At 45.6% G+C, this 20,533-nt stretch overlaps 1 protein-coding gene across 21 annotated transcripts in view; it reads right to left on the bottom strand.

The window, feature by feature from the left end:
- NOX5 (NADPH oxidase 5) overlaps window positions 1-20,533 on the bottom strand; it is a 107,112-nt gene that overhangs the window by 8,727 nt on the left and 77,852 nt on the right. For 20 of the 21 annotated variants that reach the window (XR_013636457.1, XM_073304460.2, XM_073304451.2 and 17 more), the window contains 11 exons: window positions 19,484-19,607; window positions 17,841-17,991; window positions 15,532-15,742; window positions 12,934-13,168; window positions 10,789-10,942; window positions 8,945-9,120; window positions 7,677-7,859; window positions 6,326-6,458; window positions 5,191-5,351; window positions 3,633-3,794; window positions 1,806-1,850 (listed from right to left, as the gene is read on the bottom strand). Coding sequence is in view for 20 of the 21 variants with exons in the window: in XM_073304460.2 (XP_073160561.1) it covers window positions 1,806-1,850; window positions 3,633-3,794; window positions 5,191-5,351; window positions 6,326-6,458; window positions 7,677-7,859; window positions 8,945-9,120; window positions 10,789-10,942; window positions 12,934-13,168; window positions 15,532-15,742; window positions 17,841-17,991; window positions 19,484-19,607 (1,735 nt within the window). In the remaining variant the exon portion in view is untranslated. The remainder of the gene's footprint in view (window positions 1-1,805; window positions 1,851-3,632; window positions 3,795-5,190; window positions 5,352-6,325; window positions 6,459-7,676; window positions 7,860-8,944; window positions 9,121-10,788; window positions 10,943-12,933; window positions 13,169-15,531; window positions 15,743-17,840; window positions 17,992-19,483; window positions 19,608-20,533) is intronic. The other variant, XM_073304457.2, reaches the window with a different exon arrangement.

The following is a 20,533-nucleotide window of genomic DNA, read 5'->3' as shown; positions in this document are numbered from 1 at the left end:
TGTAACTGTGAGATTTAATGTCACTTCAGCTCAGCAGCGCTGACAGAAAAGATGGACACAAGAAACTTTCTGGTGGGTTCTCCACCCGCCCAAAAATCCAGGGAGAAAACAATCCACTCAAACATTGCAAAGCAATTGTCAGGTTGGCTTTTCAGCCAGAAACAGCTGCACTTTCTTTGTTTTGTGTAGACGCAGGGCCAGGAGAGTGCTCCAGCACCAGTCCAGTCACACCCCACAATCTCATTGACTTTAGGGGGAATGGTGGGGCCCATAGTCAGGTGAACAAGGAGGGGAACCTGAGGGAATGAGATTTACTTTAGCCCCGGAGTGGCACTGCTGGCACATGTAAGGACTACTTACAACAGAAAGGAGTTACAGGCCAGAGTCCTACTGCCCTGTCTGGCTGGTGGGTCTTGCCCACGTGCTCAGGGTCTAACTGATCACCATACTTGGGGTAGGGAAGGAATTTTCTCCCAGGTCAGATTGGCAGAGCCCTGGGGGGTTTAACTTTCCTCTGCAGCATGAGGCACGGGTCCCTTGCAGGTTTAAACTAGTGTAAATGGTGGATTCTCTGTAACTTGAAGTCTTTAAACCATGATTTGAGGACTTCAGTAACTCAGCCAGAGGTTAGGGGTCTATAACAGTGCCCCAAGGGTCAGTCCTAGGACCAGTTCTGTTCAATATCTTCATTAATGATCTGGAGGATGGTGTGGATTGCACCCTCAGCAAGTTTGCAGATGACACTAAGCTGGGAGGAGTGGTAGATACACTGGAGGGTAGGGATAGGATACAGAGCGACCTAGACAAATTAGAAGATTGGGCCAAAAGAAATCTGATGAGGTTCAACAAGGACAAGTGCAGAGTCCTGCACTTAAGACGTAAGAATCCCATGCACCGCTACAGACTAGGGACTGAATGGCTCGGCAGCAGTTCTGCAGAAAAGGACCTAGGGGTTACAGTGGACGAGAAGCTGGATATGAGTCAGCAGCGTGCTCTTGTTGCCAAGAAGGCTAATGGCATTTTGGGCTGTATAAGTAGGGGCACTGCCAGCAGATCGAGGGATGTGATCATTCCCTTTTATTCGACATTGGTGAGGCCTAATCTGGAGTACTGTGTCCAGTTTGGGGCCCCACTCTACAAGAAGGATGTGGAAAAATTGGAAAGAGTCCAGCGGAGGGCAACAAAAATTATTAGGGGGCTGGAGCACATGACTTATGAGGAGAGGCTGAGGGAACTGGGATTGTTTAGTCTGCAGAAGAGAAGAATGAGGGGAGATTTGATAGCTGCTTTCAACTACCTGAAAGAGGGTTCCAAAGAGGATGGATCTAGACTGTTCTCAGTGGTAGCAGATGACAGAACAAGGAGTAATGGTCTCAAGTTGCAGTGGGGGAGGCTTAGGTTGGATGTTAGGAAAAGCTTTCTCACAAGGAGGGTGGTGAAGCACTGGAATAGGTTACCTAGGGAGGTGCTGGAATCTCCTTCCTTTGAGGTTTTTAAGGTCAGGCTTGACAAAGCCCTGGCTGGGATGATTTAGTCGGGGATTGGTCCTGCTTTGAGCAGGGGGTTGGACTAGATGACCTCCTGAGGTCCCTTCCAACCCTGATATTCTATGATTCTATGAACAGGAGTGGGTGGATGAGGATCTGTGGCCTGCAATGTGCAGGAGACCAGACTAGATGATCATGATAATCCCTTCTGATCTTCAAGTCTATGAGTCAATGATCCTGCAATTGGCTTGGGGTCTGTTTGCCCAGAACCAGCTGCAGGCGAGGCGCTTTAACCAGCCACGCAAAGGAGAATCTTACCTTGATATTACAAACTCTGTGATTCTCACTCAGCTTGGTAGAAACCTGTTACATAAAGAAAACCATGTTGCCAAGAGTTGCCAAGAGCAAATGACATTGTTCTCAGAATTTATTCCATCTTGAGTATTAAAGTCACCCTTACTCTGACGCGCCAATAGATCTCCTGGTAATACTTATCTACTTCCTCCCAGATTGGCAGAGACATTCATTTTGGTTATATCATTCCTGACCTAATCACTGCACCAGGAATAAGTCAAATACAGTATTATTTTAGCGCTGCAAGAGTCACTTTCAAGGTAGGTGGCCATGTACCCATTCTTCAGAGAGGAGTAACATAAAGTAAAGGTTTTCTATTTACATTCCATTTTAATAAAAGTTCTCATTATCCAAAATGGGAAGGCCCATTAGTTTAGGGGGAAGATTTTCAAAGGCATTAAATCTCACCCAAGATGTCTGTGTAAATTATCCAGATTGTAATTGAATCAAAAAGGTTGATTCAAAAATGCAATTATTCAAATTCCCACAAATCATGCGTTAGTCGGGCCTAGAAGGGAGAATAAAAGAGGTACAAGAATTTTGATCAGATTGACAATGGTAGGAGGATCTCTGCTAACTGAGAGAAAAGAGAATAGTTCAACAGCAACAGGGAAAGAAACTCATTAAAAACGGTGCATATAAATTTTTTATCTGTAATGACTACTCCTTCAGCTGTGACAGAATCAATATCCTGAGAGCTTTTCATATCAGATGATAAAAGCCAGTAAACGTGGTTCTCCAACTTTCTAACATTAGTATGATTTATATCTAATTTTCCATTTTTTCTCCTTAAAAAGAGAGGGTGTGAATCTTTGCTGATTTTAAAACGGCTTCATTTCTATTCCTTGTCTGTCTAAACTGGTCCACTAGTGACTACTGTCTTATTACACATTTCAGCTTTGTAGAGGAATCTTTTCTAAATTTCACAATAAGAAATTCATTATTAAGCCACAAGCGTATCGTTTTCCTGACATGCCACTTTCCAAATGATGCAGATCAGTAGCAAACACAGATAAAAAGCACAAACATCATCCAGTGTCTGCCTGTGTATTTTCTCTACAAAGGACAAAAGGTGAATGTCAATGAGAATTTTATGTGTCCACCTATCAGGGATTATCATGATTTGGGCCTTAATCCGGATCACACTTATGTAGTAAATTTACCAGTACTTACCAGTAAACACATAAATAGTCACATTGAAGTCAATGGGAATAGTCAGATGCTTAAAATTAAACACGTTTGGGGTTGCAGGATTGGAGCCTTACCTACCACTCAGTGCAACTTGGACTACATCACACGCATGACAGTGCATGGTAGATGTAGTCTGACTATGGAACCCAGCCCAGAGTGGAGAATAGGGATATGAGACACCCAAACTATAACCCCCCAGGAGGCAATTCCGCATCAACATTTTTACTTTTTGTGGCCAAAAACCAAAAACACTTTGGATTTTTTGGATATCCAGTTTTTCAATGAAAAATAAAATTTTTCAGCCAAAACAGACACTTTTAGCAAAAAAATTTTTTCGTCAAAACCCCAATTTTCTATAAAAAAAAAAAAATTTTGGTGGAAAGGTTTTGACCAGACCTATTGATTCCTGAATACGGGCCCCAAATGTCCAGCATTTACAAGGTCCTCTCCTCTTACTCATCTACCCCTATCTGAAAAGGGCTCATTCACGCCATCCCGACCCAGCCCAGATGGGGCCGATGCAAAGCCGCCTGAACCCAATAGCCTTGGAAGCATGTAATCAATGGTAAGTTGTCTAGCCAACAAATGAAGGGCCTTTACTTCTCTGACGTGCGGGCTCTCTTCTTCATCCCTTCTGGTAACGGTGATGTCAGCAGGTTCACCGTCAGGGTACTTGGTGGCTTTGTAAGACGTCAGTTCAACCGTTTCATCCTTACTGGTGGCTACTGATGCCTCTGAACCAGATGAGCGGAAAAGATGTTCCTAGAGCCAAATTCAAGGAAAACACTGAGAGCCATGTCACAGAGATAGATGAAACTTTCTTCTCTTTATTGACAGGAGCTATTTTGTCCATCCAGGGCTTCTCTGCTTAGGCCCCAGGGCAGAACACAACTCTAATGAGGGTTAACAAAATAGTTGGCTCATGAGGTTGACCTGTAACTAGACAGGACATTGTTGGGCATTTTTACCTCCTTTCTCACTACCCATGTTACAGAGGACAACGTCCAGGACACAGGTCTTCCTGCTTTTCTTACATGCACAAATCTGATACCACGTGGGCAGCAGAATGTCGTGAGGATCGCACAGCCGTGAGATACAGAACCAGATCCTTAGCTCGTGTAAACTGGTGTAGCTCCATTCAAGCCAATGGAACGCTGCAGATTTGCACCAGCCCAGGGTCTGTCTTATTTTTTTTCTAGAGGGAGTGTTGCCCAACGGCTAGAGCACTGGACTGATGCTGGAGACCTGGGCTCTGTGCCCAGCTCTGCCACTGGCCGGCTGCGTGATCTTGGGCAAGTAACTTCATCCCACTGTGCCTCTGTTTCCCCTTTTGTAAAATGGGGAGACTGGTACTGCCCTCCTTTGTAGTGCACTGTGATATCTGCTGATGAAGAAGCACTGTATAAGAGCAAGGGATTTTTATTAGGCCTTTCAGATAATGGCCTGGTCTGTTTGTTTCAAGTTTCAGTACCACCATGCTACTTTCCAGTCACCATGAGCATGTAATTCTCTTTCCATCTTGATGGTTTTTATTTTAGATTCAGGAAAATCAGCAAACCCATAAAGAATAGATAGAAAATCCCCATGAGAGAGCAGTATGGGGGACTCCAACCTCAGCCTGGAAATGCTTTACAGCCCTGTTCCTCTTCTGCACACTTCCTACATGTGCCCAGAAGCCCAGATTGTACCTACAGCACACCTGCTGTTTGAGAAATAGGAAGTAGCAACGACTCTACTGGAAGACACACAATTCCGATCCGAAACATAGCGGTGACTGTCCACGGGGAAGCATCAGATACGGAACTCTGTGGCGTGTTTTAATAAGCTAACAGAGCCCTCTGTACGTCTGATACTAGGACATCAGCCTGAGCAACCCAGACATTTCTGATCCCACAAGCCACAGGCTTGTAGCAACTGAATATTCTTACTTTTTTGGGTGTCCTCACCAGGAAGAAATGAACAGCCTCCACCTAGGGCAATGTGCGAGGATAAATACAGGCAGGGTCCCTCTCCCATGCTGATGCCAGTGTCACCGTCACCTAGTGGCAGCTGCAGGCACTATCGTACCCTAACACATTTCACAGAAAGCAAACTAAAGGCACTCCTATTTTAAACTATAAAAAGTGATTCATAAAAATAATCCCTGTCCATTACAAACCTGGGTCCATTTGTGGTACCTCTGCTTTCTTAGATTTCTCATTAGCCGTTTAGGCTCCTGGCTGAGTGGTTCAGGCCACCTGAAATATTCATAGAGTCTGCTGGTCCATTGTCCTTGTGATCTTATATGCAGCCAGATGGTATCTGTGAAATGAAGGCAGACTACGGTGAAATAAGAAGGAGCCTTGTATAAATATTCTGATGAGGGAATCATACAGCTGGACTGAAACTTTCTCCAGGCAAGAAGCAGAGTGATGTATTTTAAAATCAACAGGCCAAGTTCTTGTCTCGGTTACACCAGTAAAAATCTAGAGGAATTTCTAAGAAGTCCAGTGCAGTTATCCTGGACTTCACGGAGAACAGATTTTGGCCCAGCATTTAAGTTAAGGCTGAATTCCAAGCTTTCAGAAACACCAGAGGGAGTAACAAGGCTGCTAAGGAAAGCTAACCGAAGAAATGCGCTGGCCATTTCAATTAGGTCAATCATCCAATGTATCAGCTGCATTCGCAGGATCCGTACATGAGATGACATGTTACCCCTAAGATAGTCAGCCCCTTTCTGAGCATGGAATATACGGCAGTATTTCTCGAATTGCACGGAAATAAGTGATTTGGATGAGACAGTTTTTTCGTCTTTGTTTTTCCTCAGAGAAGCCACATTTCCCATGATTCCACAAAAGGGGGAAGGGCAGAGCTGCAGGGCAGGTGGAAATGTTCCCTTTCAGCAGGGATGGGGGAAGCAGAGGTCAGAGGCGGCTGCTGTGAGTTATGCCCATCTGCTTCTCCTTCCAGAAGTGTGGAGCTCACGTCTGCTGGGCGAAGAAGGTGAGGTGGAATACAAGTCCCAGCTCAGCACAGGGAAACCAGACTGGCAAAGAGCTTCCTTTCTTATATGATTTAAAAAAAAAAAAAAAAACACACACCTGCTTCTCGGCATGCCACAGCTAGAGCACCTAATTAAATGATTCTTGGATATTGACTCAGTTACTTCAAACGTAGCCCGTTTGCTGCAAAATCTCGCTGCACCATACCAAATGGTCTCTCTCTGTTACTTTATCATTCTAGCCTTTTTGTAAGTAACCATTCCGATTAAATAGCAAAATGGCGCAGTTCTGGTGTCCAGTATAACCACATACCTTGTTGTTCAGGAGCGCTGCTAATGGTGAAAGGATGCCATTCATACTTCGCAATCGCTGGGATATTCAGGTAAACGTAGTCTCCAGGCTTGTAGTGGAAAAACTGTGGTCTCTTAATCACAAGATGAGTCACCTTGATTGAAATGAAAAGCCAAGAGGTAGAAAATTTCTCTGCACACAAGAGAACCCGGCAGACTGTACGTTACCCTAAGCCTCTTCCACTGGCATAGCTTCTCCAGAGCACAACAGCCTCCAAGTCTGTGCCTGCAGTTTTGAGCACGCAAATAATTGTGGGCATATTTTACAGCATACAGATGTCGAGCTACCTCTCTGTTGGTACAGCCAGGCCCCCTCAACTGCAGAGGTGTGACTGATATCTGCCCCAAGCCTGCTTCCATAGAGAGGCCACTGGAAATGGGTGCCCAGGCACGGGCCTCTGTGTCAATGTTTGCTGAAAAGGTACTATTAACGCTGACAGAGGATTGCAGGTAACACACTTTCTGCAGATTGTTTCATTATCAGACAAGTCAAGATGCAGCTCAAGAGAACGCCTTGACTGGCCAAATACTAAACCATGATTCTGTGCCGTTTGTTGTGCTTTTCACATTGGCTTGTGGAGCAGCGACCCAAAAGAAGGCGGAGGACAACCCTTTAGACACTTAAAATAGATTAATTAATGCCCCAGGCCATATAATGTAAGGACCACTTTTGCACCACGTGAAAGAATAATAACCCCCAGCTCTTAGCAGATCTCAAATCACTTTACAAAGAGGATCAGTATCCACATTTTACAGAGGAGAAACTGAGGCACAGAAACTTGCCCAAAGTCTGGTGAATAGAGACAGGAATTGAACCCAGATCTCCTGAATCCCATGCTGGTGCTTTACCTACTAAGCCAGACTGCCTCCCTATTTCAGCACTGCCATTTCTAATTTCCATGAGTCTAGGGAATGCTGCCACTCCAGCACGTTGCCATAATACACAGTAGACAATCTGAATTTGTCTTTTTAATACCTCTTTTGTCTCACTTTTCCTTCCTTTTCCCGTGTCATATAAAAATAGTTATTATAGAGTGCTTTTCACTGGAATCGCAAAGCACCTTACAAATGACAAAAATGCTCCTGTGAAGTAGGGCGAGGATTTTTATCCCCATTTTAGGGAACAGGAAAGAGAGGCAAAGAGGGGTGAAGTGACTTCCCCAAGGTCATGCAGCAAGTCAGTGGCAGAACTAGGAATAGACCCTAGTAAGCTCAATTTCCAATTCTTTATTTCACATCTCACCCCAGCCCCAGCAGTATTTTTAAAACATATTCCCATAACTGCGCATCCTTGGATCACTTTGGGAACAAACCTTTGATGGCAGGAGGTTGATTTCCACAACGTACAGCCCGCCCATGCGTGACACAGCAATGCCAATTGTCTTCTCCACCACAAACAGAAATCCAGGAACCACAAACCATTTCCAGAAATTAGGCCCATGGAGGATTAACAAAGCCCAGATGGAGATGTAGGACAGATGAGTCCAGTAGAAGACCTGCAGGTCACAACAATAACGGATCACTGGAGATACCAGCCTGACGTCAGTGATGAACAGCAAGAGAGACTAATGAGTGCAGTGGTGGCAAAAGATACAGCCCAACTGTGGCTATAGTTTAGGTAAAGTGTCACTAGTTTTCCATCATTGTTTTCACTGGTATTTCTAGGCACCAGATACAGTACGCTCCAGCTCGGCTTTCCAGCCCAGCCAACAGCGGCCGTGGACAGGTATGAAAAAACAGTCATTCTTAGCAGTAAGGAGCCACTGAGACGTAGCTCTCAGTTATTCTGGTGTAAATGTGGAACCTCCAAGGACTTCAGCATTGCCATTCCTGGCCAACACAAGAGTAACTGAGGTCAGAACCTGCCCCAGGAGGCCCCTGAAATCAGTGGAGTCACTCTGGATTTATACAGGTGTAACAGAGCGGAAGAGAGGGCACATGACCTCTGTGGCATTGGGGGCCGTGCTTCCCAGATGGAGAGTCTGGGCAGGACGTTGTGAAGATCTGGTTGTTGTGCACAGCAAGTTGGTGCCAGGCATAGAGTAAAAGCAAAGCCCTTGTAAGCCCCTCAAGCACTGAACGTCCATCTGCATTGGGCAGCTTTGCAGTCAAGGAGCCAGTTCCTGCACTAACCACCCACATGCAGTAGGAGAAGTGTCATTGGATGAGAGTTCCTAACTTGGCCTCACGAGGGATGTAATTACCTGAGTTTGTCTGAATTGCTGGGTTTTATTTCTTAACCCATTAAAGAGCTTTGTTCCCCACCCACCCCCTGCCCTTGTGAGCAGGTTTTTCCTGCTGTCTTTCTACATAGGAGTTTGGCTGCATGGGATTCAGTTAAATGAACCTCTAAGATCAGCTACCAGTTTACACAGTGCCGCCTGGAGAGGGACTAACACGTTATCATCGTGCTGCGACTGGAATCACTGTGGGAAGAAATGTATGAAAATGATCCTGGCAGAAAATATGCAAGTCTCAATGGGATGCAGAATGGGAGACACTGGAGCATACATGACTGCACTGTAACGGAGGGGGCACAAGCAAAACCAAACCCCACTTGCAGAGTGCAGCTGGGGAGTACCTCAAAATGGCCGCTCTTCCGGACAAAGGTGCTGGAACACACTAGCATCATGCAGATGAGGATCTGCAGTGCAATCCCAGTGAGCGAGGCGCTCCCGTGAATCCAGCCAATCCCGGGCCGAGTGGTGAACAGATATTCCCAAAGCGCGGGGCGATCCTGGATCTGAGTCAGCCTGACTAAACACAGAGAAACATGGGGCTGCAGAGCAGCAGCAGCCAAAGGGATTAGCGCTTTCCACAAGGAGTACAGGATCAACAAGGGGATACTGGGCGTTCCAATGTGGCCATGAACTCCTAGGAGCTGCGGTCCCTGATCCGTTCATTTGTCTGTAAAATGCCACACACACCTCAGATGCAGTGTATCTCAGAGATACACAATGATGACAACAACAAGGGGCCATGTACCAAGGTCTCCCATGGAGTAATATTAACCCTTCTTTGACCAAAAAAGCTTTCAGAGCAATGGAATATAAAGCAATCCTTTCCCTTACTGGGCTGTGGTCCTGGGACCCCATGGCACTAATCCTGTTCCAGTTGCAATCATGTCTCCTTTCTTTATACTTATTAATACAATATATAATTTATGCAAAAAACAAAACTACACCCCACCCTCCCACCAAATACCTCAGGGGTGCCCTTATAAATCAGAGGAAGTTGAAGTCAGGACTGCTGAATGATTTGTCTCAAAGCAGGATCACATTCCACAACTCACTTCAAACATGGGTTGTCAGCAGGGACTGAACCCAAAATCTGGAGCACTTGAGCTAAAGAGAAACCCCATTAGCTGGTAACTGTAAAAAGCTTTTAACCTCGTATCAGGGGAAGCCACTAGAGGGGGACAACACACAATGAACCAGTGGATTACGTACAGCGCCAATCCCTTCCTGTCTCATATACACTTCTACCTTAGTTGAAACCTTACACAATTATTAGCAATGGGAAGAGTGAAAATAAAATGCTGAGCTGATCTTACAAGTAAACCTGCCTTAAATCAATTGCTCCCCAAACTTTTGAAAGCTGAACCCCGCCCCCTTTAGGAATATGGAATCAATTTTGCCCCTTCAGTCTCACCGTATCTCATTAAAGGCCTGCTCTTGTTAAATGTATACATCTTCCATGCCCCCCATGCTCTCCCCTGGATAATCCCTAGAATCCCCCTCTACTTTAGGACATGCTGGAGCAAACTTTACAATTCTTCCTCTCTTTTCTTACATCCCTTGATGTGCAGTTAAAAAGGCTGACATTTAAAGAAGCTTTATTATTGGTATCCAAAATGAATGGGGCAAATCACACCTCAGAGTTATTGTTTTTTATTGCAAACTCAGGTAGATGTTCCTATGTCAGTTACACACAAGGCAGTTTCCCCTATCAGAGCTATTGTCTCAGGATCTCTTTAATTCAGGTAGATCAAGGCTACATTGGTTATCCAGGAGTCATGTTTTGAACGGTTTCTTTGCAATCATAACACCTAGAGACCAACTTTTTTGTTAAAAGCTCAGACCCTGGAGAACAATGAAGAGGTTTGTCTGCACCCTGCTGGCTGGTCTTTCATGCCCCCATTACCCTCTCACCAGGGGGTGCACCCCATACTTTAGAAAATGCTGCTTTATCAAGTCTATATTTAATGTAGATTTCAATCCTTTTTTTTTAGTAGCTGATGTTCTTTATAGTTAAAGAGGAGTTGGCATTTTCCATTTTAATAATTGATGGTTTTTCCTCTTTAGATCACTCAAGATTTTCATAGTACGTTAGAAGAATGGTTGCATGAGCAAAGCATATTGCAAATAAAAGAATCATAGCAATTATTGCATGGGGGCATGGGCAAGCAGAGGATTTACTACTCACCAAAGTTCCCCACATGTGCTCCGGTGTGAACTGCTGTGAGAGCCCCCACCACGTACCCCACGAGCTGGTGGAAGAGGACGTTTTGGTCTAGCGGGAAAACTTTCGCAACCCAGGTAGCTCGCAACCACGTCAGGCAACGGCGCAGCATGAGCACCTTTGAGAACCGGATGACAGTAACAGTCACGCTTTGCTGTTACAGCCCTTTCCATCAGGAGACAGGGCCATAGAGTTTAGGGCCAGAAGGGACCATCAGATCATCTGGTCTGACCTCCGTGTATCACAGCCCTTAACTCCACCCAACAAACTTACTTCAAAGCCCTTTGCTAAGGTGAGGTAGTAACATCATCCTGACAAGACAGATGGTAAAAAGACTCGCCCAGGGTCACAGTCAGGAGCTGAACCCAGCTCTCCTGAGTCCGAGCCCAGTGCCCTTCTCATGGGGCCATCCTACCCCTCTTTACCTTTGAGTAAAAGCTAAAGAAGACCAGAGGGATGTCTTTGTACTGGCTGCTCTGGGGTGAGGACAGTCCTGGTTTTACTTGCTCTCACATAGTTCATATCCTTCTTCCTGTCTGTTATTCTTTAACTTTTTATTTTTAACTTTGATTGTCTGATTCTCGGAAATATTCCTCAGAGAGTGACACGACCACGCGTTCCATTTCCTGCCATTGCAAAGAGCAGTGTGGCCGGCCCAGTGAGTTCCACGGTAACCTGGGCCATGTCTACAGAGGAGCTGGAGGAGTAATTCCCGGCTCGGGTAGACATACCGTGCTAGCTTTGGTCGAGCTAGCATGCTTAAAATAGTAGCCACAGCTGCAGAGGTGGCAGGACAACCCTAGGTACGTACTCGGGGCAGCTGGCTGACCCTGACACCCGTGCAGCTGCCCCAAGGATGTACCTATGGCTCTATTTTTAGCTCCATCAGAGTTAGCACGGCTCTACCCAAACTGGAAATAATGCTCCAGAGTGGACATGCCTTATGATTCTTCCAGCTGAAGTGTTGTCAAAGTAATGAGAACACAGTCCTGTGGGGTTTGTCGAGTCTGGTACTAGTCAATATTTTCATTAATAACGTGGATAATGGAGTAGGCTTATACAATTTGTGGATGACACCAAGTTGGGAAGGGTTTCAAGCGCTTTCGAGACAGGATTAGAATTCAAAACAACTGTTACAAATTGGAGAATTGGTCTGAAATCAACAAGATGAAATTCAATAAAGACAAAGGCAAAGTACTTGTCTTAATGATTGCCAACATTTCCCCTTTTGAACATAAGCAAAGCAGAACTGCTGCATGCCCTCATAGAAAAAGCAAGAATCCCCTCTCCCTTAGAAATCCTATTTCCTGAGTGCATGCAGGGTGAAGGGAAATAACTAGCCAGGTGGCAGTACTGCTGGAAAGGGTCCGGGGGTTGGAGTGGATCACAGATTGAATATGAGTCAACAATGTGATGCAGTTGTGAAAAAGACTAATATCATTCTGGGATGTTGGCCTCAGCTGGAGAATTGCATCCACCTCTGGGAACCACATACAAGGAAGGATGTGGACAAATTTGAGAGTCCAGAGGAGAGAAACCAAAATGATCAACAGTTTAGAAAACCTGACCTGTGAGGAAAGGTTAACAAAACTGGGCATGTTTAGTCTTGAGGAAAGAAGTCTGAAGGGGGACCTGAGAACAGTCTGCAAATATGTTAAGAGCTGTTATAAAGAGGACAGTAATCAATTATTCTCCATGGCCACTGAAGGTAGGACAAGTAGTAATGGGCTCAATCTGCAGCAAGGGAGATGTAGGTTAGATATTAGGAAAAACTTTCTAACCATAAGGGTAGTTAAACTCTGGACCAGGCTCCCAAGGGAGGTTGTGGAATCCCCATCACTGGAGGTTTCTAAGCACAAGTTGGACAACCTCCTGTCAGGCATGGTCTAGGTTTGCGTGGTCCTGCCTCAGCGCAGAGGACTGGACCCGATGACCTCTCCGGGTCCCTTCCAGGCCCACATTTCTACGATTCCATGCTTCACTCTTCTAGAACCCCTGCCACGCAAGCACTAACCTCAGCCCCTTGTGACCCCTGATTCATGAACCCTCCAAGAGCACTGGGAGGGAGGTGTGACCGCCCCCATCTGTCTGGAGAGGCACAGGACTCACCCCAAGGAAGGTGCAGTTGAAGTTCAGACACTGCCCGCAGCCTTTCGCCATCATGACCCAGCCCCCGAGGGGCGTGTGCCGCAGAGCAGCCCAGGTGAAGAGGAGGGTATTCAGGCACAGGTAGCTGCCCATGAAGAGCAGCTTGCTCCTGTTGTTGTGCCAGTAGGCTGGGGTTAAGTAGCGCGGCGTGTGGCTCTTCTGTTCCACGGTCGGGGGCTTTAGCCAGTTGGCGGCACTGTTGGAAAGGGAGGGAACATGAAGGGAAGAGGTCTGTTACAAAGCAACCAGCTCCCAGGCTCTGCAGCTGTGAGAAGAGCACTGGGGAAGGCCCTGCACCCACTCTCCAAGGGGAACTCCCAGGGTTGCCAGTGGCAGCAGCTGCAGGATGCTCTCCTTTGGGTTTCAACTGCAAGTAGCGTTCCTGCCCCCAGACTTTACACCTCCATATAATCCATATAAAACTAAGTCCCTGGCCATAGCATCAAACAGCCTCCAGCTCCAGCTTACAACCAGCTTGATATTAACCCATCCGGATGGGTCATCGAGCAGGTGGCAGCTGTCAAATACATGGGCAGTGTCCCAGATAGGGCTGAAGGAGGCTTGTAAGATGTGGACGCTTGCACAGCAGCAGCGGCTTCCATGTTTGGGGCCCACCAGCAGCCTTTGTGGGGAAGTCGTGACATCATGTTTGCTACAAAGCTGCTCTGTTGTATGGATACGAAACATGGGCACAGAGGCGGGCTGAAGGTCACTGGATTGACGTGTTCAATTCTCGGTCTCCTCCTGCATGTCAAATGGCAGGACAAGCTCAGCAACAAGGATATTCAAAGCCAAACCCAGCAACCGCCTCCATCAGCACTGGTTCGGTTTTAGCGGCTTGGTTGGTATGGCTATATTATTAGAATGGAAGACCAACGAAGTCCAGCGTGTATGTACCAAGGAATGTTGCTACACGGCCAGTGACTATGAGGGCACCAAAAGCTTCAGTGGCGCAACACGCTTGCCAGTGCTAGAGAGAAACCGAACGCACAATCAGACCACCTTAACCATCTTGCCAGAGATCGATCTGGGTGGTGCTAGGTTTGCAAGAAGGCCATGCCCCTTTGGGATTTGCCAAGACGATGATGATGACTGCATGCCCCTACACGTTGGTGCTGGTCTTCCACCGGGCTGCAGGGAAGAGATTGCAGCCATTTTGTACCATCTTGAGCATATCATACCTCTGGGACCCTTTGGATAGATTGAGAGCAGTAGAAGAGTATAAACTCTGGCTGCCTTTGGCCTGAGCTCTTGGTTTACCGTCTGGAATGTCCCCTGGGTTGCTCTGCTCACGCAGTGCACTACTGGTTCCTAGATGAATCAGGATTGGTGGAGAAGGATTTGGATAAAGTTACTGGAACACAAACCCTCCTTCCCGGGGGCTGTAATGGCCACAAAGGTGAGCAGTGGGAGCCTACAATAAATGGACAGATGGAGGCACCCTGAAGTCCCAACTTCTTGAAGCACAGAAAGTGGAAAGGCAGCTGTAAGTCACTAACAGGAGGAAACCGAATAGGTGGAGATGATGTGCCTAAGTCATTCCACAATGCCGGAGAAGGGTCAATGTCCCTCAGTTAATGCTGATTAGGTGGAATCAGGAGATTCGCCTTATGGAAATAAGAATGAGAGGTATCCCACTGGGCTCCTCACATTCTGACGGTATCTCTACTGAAGTATCTATTGAGAGAGGGGAACCATCCTGAATGATACCGCTACCCTCGGCTCTAGATGGGCCTTTAATTGTACAGATTAGGAGGAGAGTCAATTGTGATGTGTAACGTCTAGAACACTACAGTATTTTGCTCCCGTTCACATTCTGATGGTTCACATGGCAAGACTCACTCCTGGCCTCTTCTCCTCCGGGAAGAGCATTTCACAGCACACGACAAGCAGCATTTCTGAAGTGGAACCATGCTCTTCATTTCAGCAGGGGATGCTTGCAGTGCCTCGCAGGAGATGCTCAGGATCTTAGGCCCTTCATTTTTAAACATCACTGCCCTGTTCTGATGGTTAGTCCTGCACTGCAGCAGCACAGAAACTGGTGTCCGGTTTCTCATACTGGGCATCGGTAAGCGAGTGTCACAAACCATGCCAGCTCCCTGCTCGATGGCAGCTGCCAGCAATAGACTCAAGCATGCCAAGTCTGTGTAGTTGGAGCACAGCATGGTGGGTGTCTTGCCCTGAGAATGTCCAAGCAGCCCCATTGTGGACAGAAGGGATGCAGCTTCCTTTAAATGAGCTGCTTCTCAAAAATCACCTCCAGGCCTCGGACGGGATCCCAGGCCTCGGACGGGATCCCAGGCCTCGGACGGGATCCCAGGCCTCGGACGGGATCCCAGGCCTCGTGCTCTCCCGATGAGGGAAGGGTTTGGTACAGGGACACTTAATCGCAAAGGGAAAAAATAAAAAGCACCCCTCCGCGGGGAGGTCGCTATGAGCATAAATAATGATATTGAAGGAGCCTGTGAAATTGGGGAAGAGCAAGGTGCTACCAAGGAAAATGCAGTTCTAATATACAGCGCTGATTAGGAACCCAGAGGGGCCTGTCAAAGCCATTACCTTATGGTTAAGTTCTCCATGACCTCTGGAAAGCATTCTAGTTCCTCCTTGAGTTCCTCAAAAGTGATGGAGCCACTGTTGTCTTTGTCAGCCGACTCAAAAAGAGCCAGCGTGAGGTCATCCAGTTTCTCCTCTGGCAAGGATATTGTGCTCTCCTTCAGACATGATTTCAGGACTGTGCGCAGTTCATCCGGGTCGATGGAACCACTGCCTACAATGAGCAAGAATTTGCATCTGACACAGATGAAAGTAATAACACATTTGCTCCTGTGTTACCAAGACAACAAAAGGATACACAACAGCTAGTGAACGGGTTTATGAAAACCCTGGGTGCTTTTAGTTTTATCTTCCCCTTGGATACAGAAACAGGCCTCCTTCCTTGCACTCAGGATTTTCATTGGGAAATTGTGCCCCAAGGGTAAGGTTGGCTAATTGTTGATAGATTAGAAAAAAATCAGTTTAATGTAGATTAAGTAGTGAGTGATCTATGTGAAACAACTATTTTGAGAATGTGAATTCCAATCTTGATTGACAATGTTCACCATTATGAAATCCACACAGACATGCTTAACTGGCTGCAAAATGTAAAGACAAATTAGCTTGGAAAGAGATCTGGTTCTTAGTTTTGTAGCCAATCCTTTAAGCTCAATTAGGTCAGAGCAGAAAATACTGCCAGGTCAGAACTGGGACGTTTATTTTGCTGATGTTTTCACTTTTCCTAGCCTGTATATAAACCAACGTTTCACATGTACCAGAATGTCAATACTGGACCAAACAAAAAAGCATGACCCTCAAAACTAAACCTCTTTGCAAATTTCAAGTTGAGGCAGGTATGTTTTAGAATCAGGTCCCTAGCTTCAAACTTGCCCCTGTAGTTTTGATCAAACCATTCACTATAAATAATATTTTTGAACAAATATGTTTTGTTAACAAAATACTTTTTATTGTCTTTGACTGCACTTGTTCTTCACTGGGTGTGTTTAAATACCGTGTATAAATAATTAAAATAGTCATTGGTGCAATCAGTGCATTAATTAATTAATCTCTTTCTCTGTGTACCGAAATCAGAGGTGTGACTGCAGCGTGTGTCGACATCCCTGAGCTAGCTGTCATGTAGCTTGCTCGAATAACAATAATAATGATGCTGTGGCAGCATGGGCTAGCCACCTGAATACATATCCAGAATCTTGCATGGACTTGTACAACCAGTGCTGCCATGGCTTCACTGCTATTGATGGGGATGGCTACGCATGCCACAGTCACACCTCTGATTGTGGCGTAGGCATACTCTCTCTCTCTCTGTGGCCCAATTAATATTTAATTATTTATACAGAGTGGAACAGCTCCAACAAGGGAGATTGGGAGGGAGTTACCCCATGATCCAGTGGTGAGAGGACTCAGCTAGGAGGCGACCGATCTGGGTTCAAATCCCTGCTCTACCCCTAGCAGAGTGAGGATTTGAATCGGGGTCTCTCACATCCTGGTGAGTGCTGCAGCCACTGGGCTATTGGGTAAAAGTGGGAGGGGGGGGACCCGCCTGCCCTGGCTGTATTCTGTGTGGGGTCTGATCCACTAGATGTGCTCTAAGGGGGTCTCTCAGCACACCGACCCGATCTGGCCCCACAAGTGAGATAGATGAAGGAAGGCCTAGTTCAAGAATCCTCCTGGGGCTGAGTTGTGAGTTAGGTGCTGAGCTCCTTGGCAGTGTCAGGACTGAGGTGGCTGTGTATGTACCCCATGACAGAGGTGGAGGTACCTAGGGGACTTTACAAATGGAAACATAGGGACTTAGGCAGCAGTAGCTCTGATGATCTAAAGTTTGGACTTAGGTTCCGAACGTAGCAGTGAGGTGTGTAAGTCCCCTTGGTGAATCTAGCCCTAAAGGTTTGGCTCCTCTCCAGCATCTAGGGTAAGAACATACCGAGGTAGAACTTACAATTGAAGCTAGTTTAATTGCTGCCTTTTATGGGTATTTTTGAGACTTTCATCACAGATGGGGAAGATTGAAAAGTCATGGATTTCAAAGTTAAGCTTGATAGATGGTTTAGAAGTGTCCATTACCGATAGTTCTAAGACAGATTGCTTTAATTCAGGAGAGAAATCTATGTTGTGCTGAAAGAGGACAAGGGTGGCGCTATAGAATATTAGAGAATGGCTTCAGCTGAGCTGTCCGATTCATATAAATATATGCTAATGGCATGTCCCCTCCACCCATCTTTAAGAAGGCAGAAGCACTCTCATGGTCAGGAGGACAGCAGCATTGATATCCAAATGACAACTGGGGGTAAGTATGTTCTTCAGAATCTTACCATCTACGTCGTAAACTTGGAAGAGGAATCTTAGCTTGTCTGTTTCGTCTCCATGTATGAGAAGGTTCAAGGCTTTGAGTAACTCATCTAAACTAATGGTTCCACTCCCATCAGAATCAAACAATGCAAAGAACCTCTCCGCGAAGAAGGACTACAGAAAGGAGAACAAATATTTTCAACAACACTTGAGGGGAACTCCTTATAAACCCAAGCCAGAACTTTTCCATTAACATCAATGGAAATTTTGGCTTAGTAAGGGCTGAATATCATGGTGATGGACAACCTTAGGAAAAACTAGTCAGACGAACAGACTAAGACTTAAAGATTTATCCCTAGTCTTTCGCCTGTGGTTTCCATCACTGCTAACAATATACGACGAGTACTGTGATAATCAAAGCTCTTTATAACCCTTCTTCATTAGCCCCACCATTCTGTTTTTAAGCTTCACTTTTCTAATTAGAAAAGGAGTACTTGTGGCACCTTAGAGACTAACCAATTTATTTGAGCATAAGCTTTCGTGAGCTACAGCTCACTTCATCGGATGCATACTGCGGAAAGTGTAGAAGATCTTTTTATATACACACACAGCATGAAAAAATACCTCCTCCCACCCCACTCTCCTGCTGGTAATAGCTTATCTAAAGTGATCACTCTCCTTACAATGTGTATGATAATCAAGGTTGGCCATTTCCAGCACAAATCCAGGGTTTAACAAGAACGTCTGGGGGGGTGGGGGAAACAAGGGGAAATAGGTTACCTTGCATAATGACTCAGCCACTCCCAGTCTCTATTCAAGCCTAAGTTAATTGTATCAAATTTGCAAATGAATTCCAATTCAAAAGTTTCTTGCTGGAGTCTGGATTTGAAGTTTTTTTGTTGTAATATCACAACTTTCATGTCTGTAATTGCATGACCAGAGAGATTGAAGTGTTCTCCGACTGGTTTATGAATGTTATAATTCTTGACATCTGATTTGTGTCCATTTATTCTTTTACGTAGAGACTGTCCAGTTTGACCAATGTACATGGCAGAGGGGCATTGCTGGCACATGATGGCATATATCACATTGGTGGATGTGCAGGTGAACGAGCCTCTGATAGTGTGGCTGATGTTATTAGGCCCTGTGATGGTGTCCCCTGAATAGATATGTGGGCACAGTTGGCAACGGGCTTTGTTGCAAGGATAGGTTCCTGGGTTAGTGGTTCTGTTGTGTGGTATGTGGTTGCTGGTGAGTATTTGCTTCAGGTTGGGGGGGCAGCAGGAGAGTGGGGTGGGAGGAGGTACTTTTTCATGCTTTGTGTGTATAGAAAAAGATCTTCTACACTTTCCACAGTATGCATCCGATGAAGTGAGCTGTAGCTCACGAAAGCTTATGCTCAAATAAATTGGTTAGTCTCTAAGGTGCCACAAGTACTCCTTTTCTTTTTGCGAATACAGACTAACACGGCTGTTACTCTGAAACTTTTCTAATTAAGACAGGACAACAACAGACCACAGACCCTTTTCAATCTGCCAGTATTATTTGGCACTAACTACTAACAAAAGGGTGAAGTCTAATAATACCTCTACAGTCTGAGCTCACATCTGGCTATCTGAACAGAAACACAGCAGATCATCAGCCAAACTCCCCCCAAACAACTTGCCTCTTTCACTTTCAGAGCAGTTTTGAATTCTTCCAAGTCAATTTCTTTACCTTCCCCAGCGATGCTTTCAAACTGCTTCGTTACCCACTCAAGCCATTGGGTATCATCGTCTATACTCATTGTGCTAGAAATAAAAAAAAGGCACCATTAAACACTGTCACTAGGACTTCATGTTAATTGCTCAGATTTAGAAATGCCTTATTAGGCACATTAGAGAGACAACATGGCTGAGGTAATATCTTTTATTGAACCAACTTCTGTTGGTGAATGAGACAAGCTTTCAAGTTACACCAAGCTCCTCTTTGGCTCTGTGAAATGCAGTCAGTGCCACAGCTAAATACAAGGTGGAACAGATTCTTTAGCACAAGTATTTAACACTTATTATAAGAGACCATTCAAGGTGGAGTGGACTGTTAACAACTCTCCAGTCATGGGGCTAGTGGGTTACGGATCATTGTAAGAAGCCATAAATCCGGTTTCAGAGTAACAGCTGTGTTCGTCTGTATTTGCAGAAAGAAAAGGAGTACTTGTGGCACCGTAGAGACTAACCAATTTATTTGAGCATGAGCTTTCGTGAGCTACAGCTCACTTCATCGGATGCAACTTCCGATGAAGTGAGCTGTAGCTCACGAAAGCTTATGCTCAAATAAATTGGTTAGTCTCTACGGTGCCACAAGTACTCCTTTTCTTTTCATAAATCCGGTGTCTCTGTTCAGTCCATGATTTTTAGTGTCTAGCAAAGTTATAAATTCAAGTTCCCAGGGGCATCTTTTGAAGCCATTGTGCAGCTTTCCTTTGAGGACGCAGCCTGAGAGGTGAGCTATGGAGTAACTGTTTTGTGAAAGGTGTTTGCCCAGCCTCTTGTATCATTTCTCTGTGTGAGGATGATTGTCTGGTTTCATCCACACAGTTGTTATTAGGGCATTTAGTGCACTGGATCAGACATATAGCAGTAAGGGATCCGTTTTGGTTTGATAATGCTTTGGGAATTGAGAATACTTTGAGAATTATATTTCAATATCTTCCTATCATTGGTGTTTCCCCCAGGCC

The sequence above is a fragment of the Lepidochelys kempii genome, chromosome 10 (genome assembly GCF_965140285.1).
Source record: "Lepidochelys kempii isolate rLepKem1 chromosome 10, rLepKem1.hap1, whole genome shotgun sequence".
Classification (NCBI taxonomy): domain Eukaryota; kingdom Metazoa; phylum Chordata; order Testudines; family Cheloniidae; genus Lepidochelys; species Lepidochelys kempii.
The sequence above is the reverse complement of the archived record's forward strand: the minus strand, read 5'-3'. Positions and strand labels throughout refer to the sequence as shown.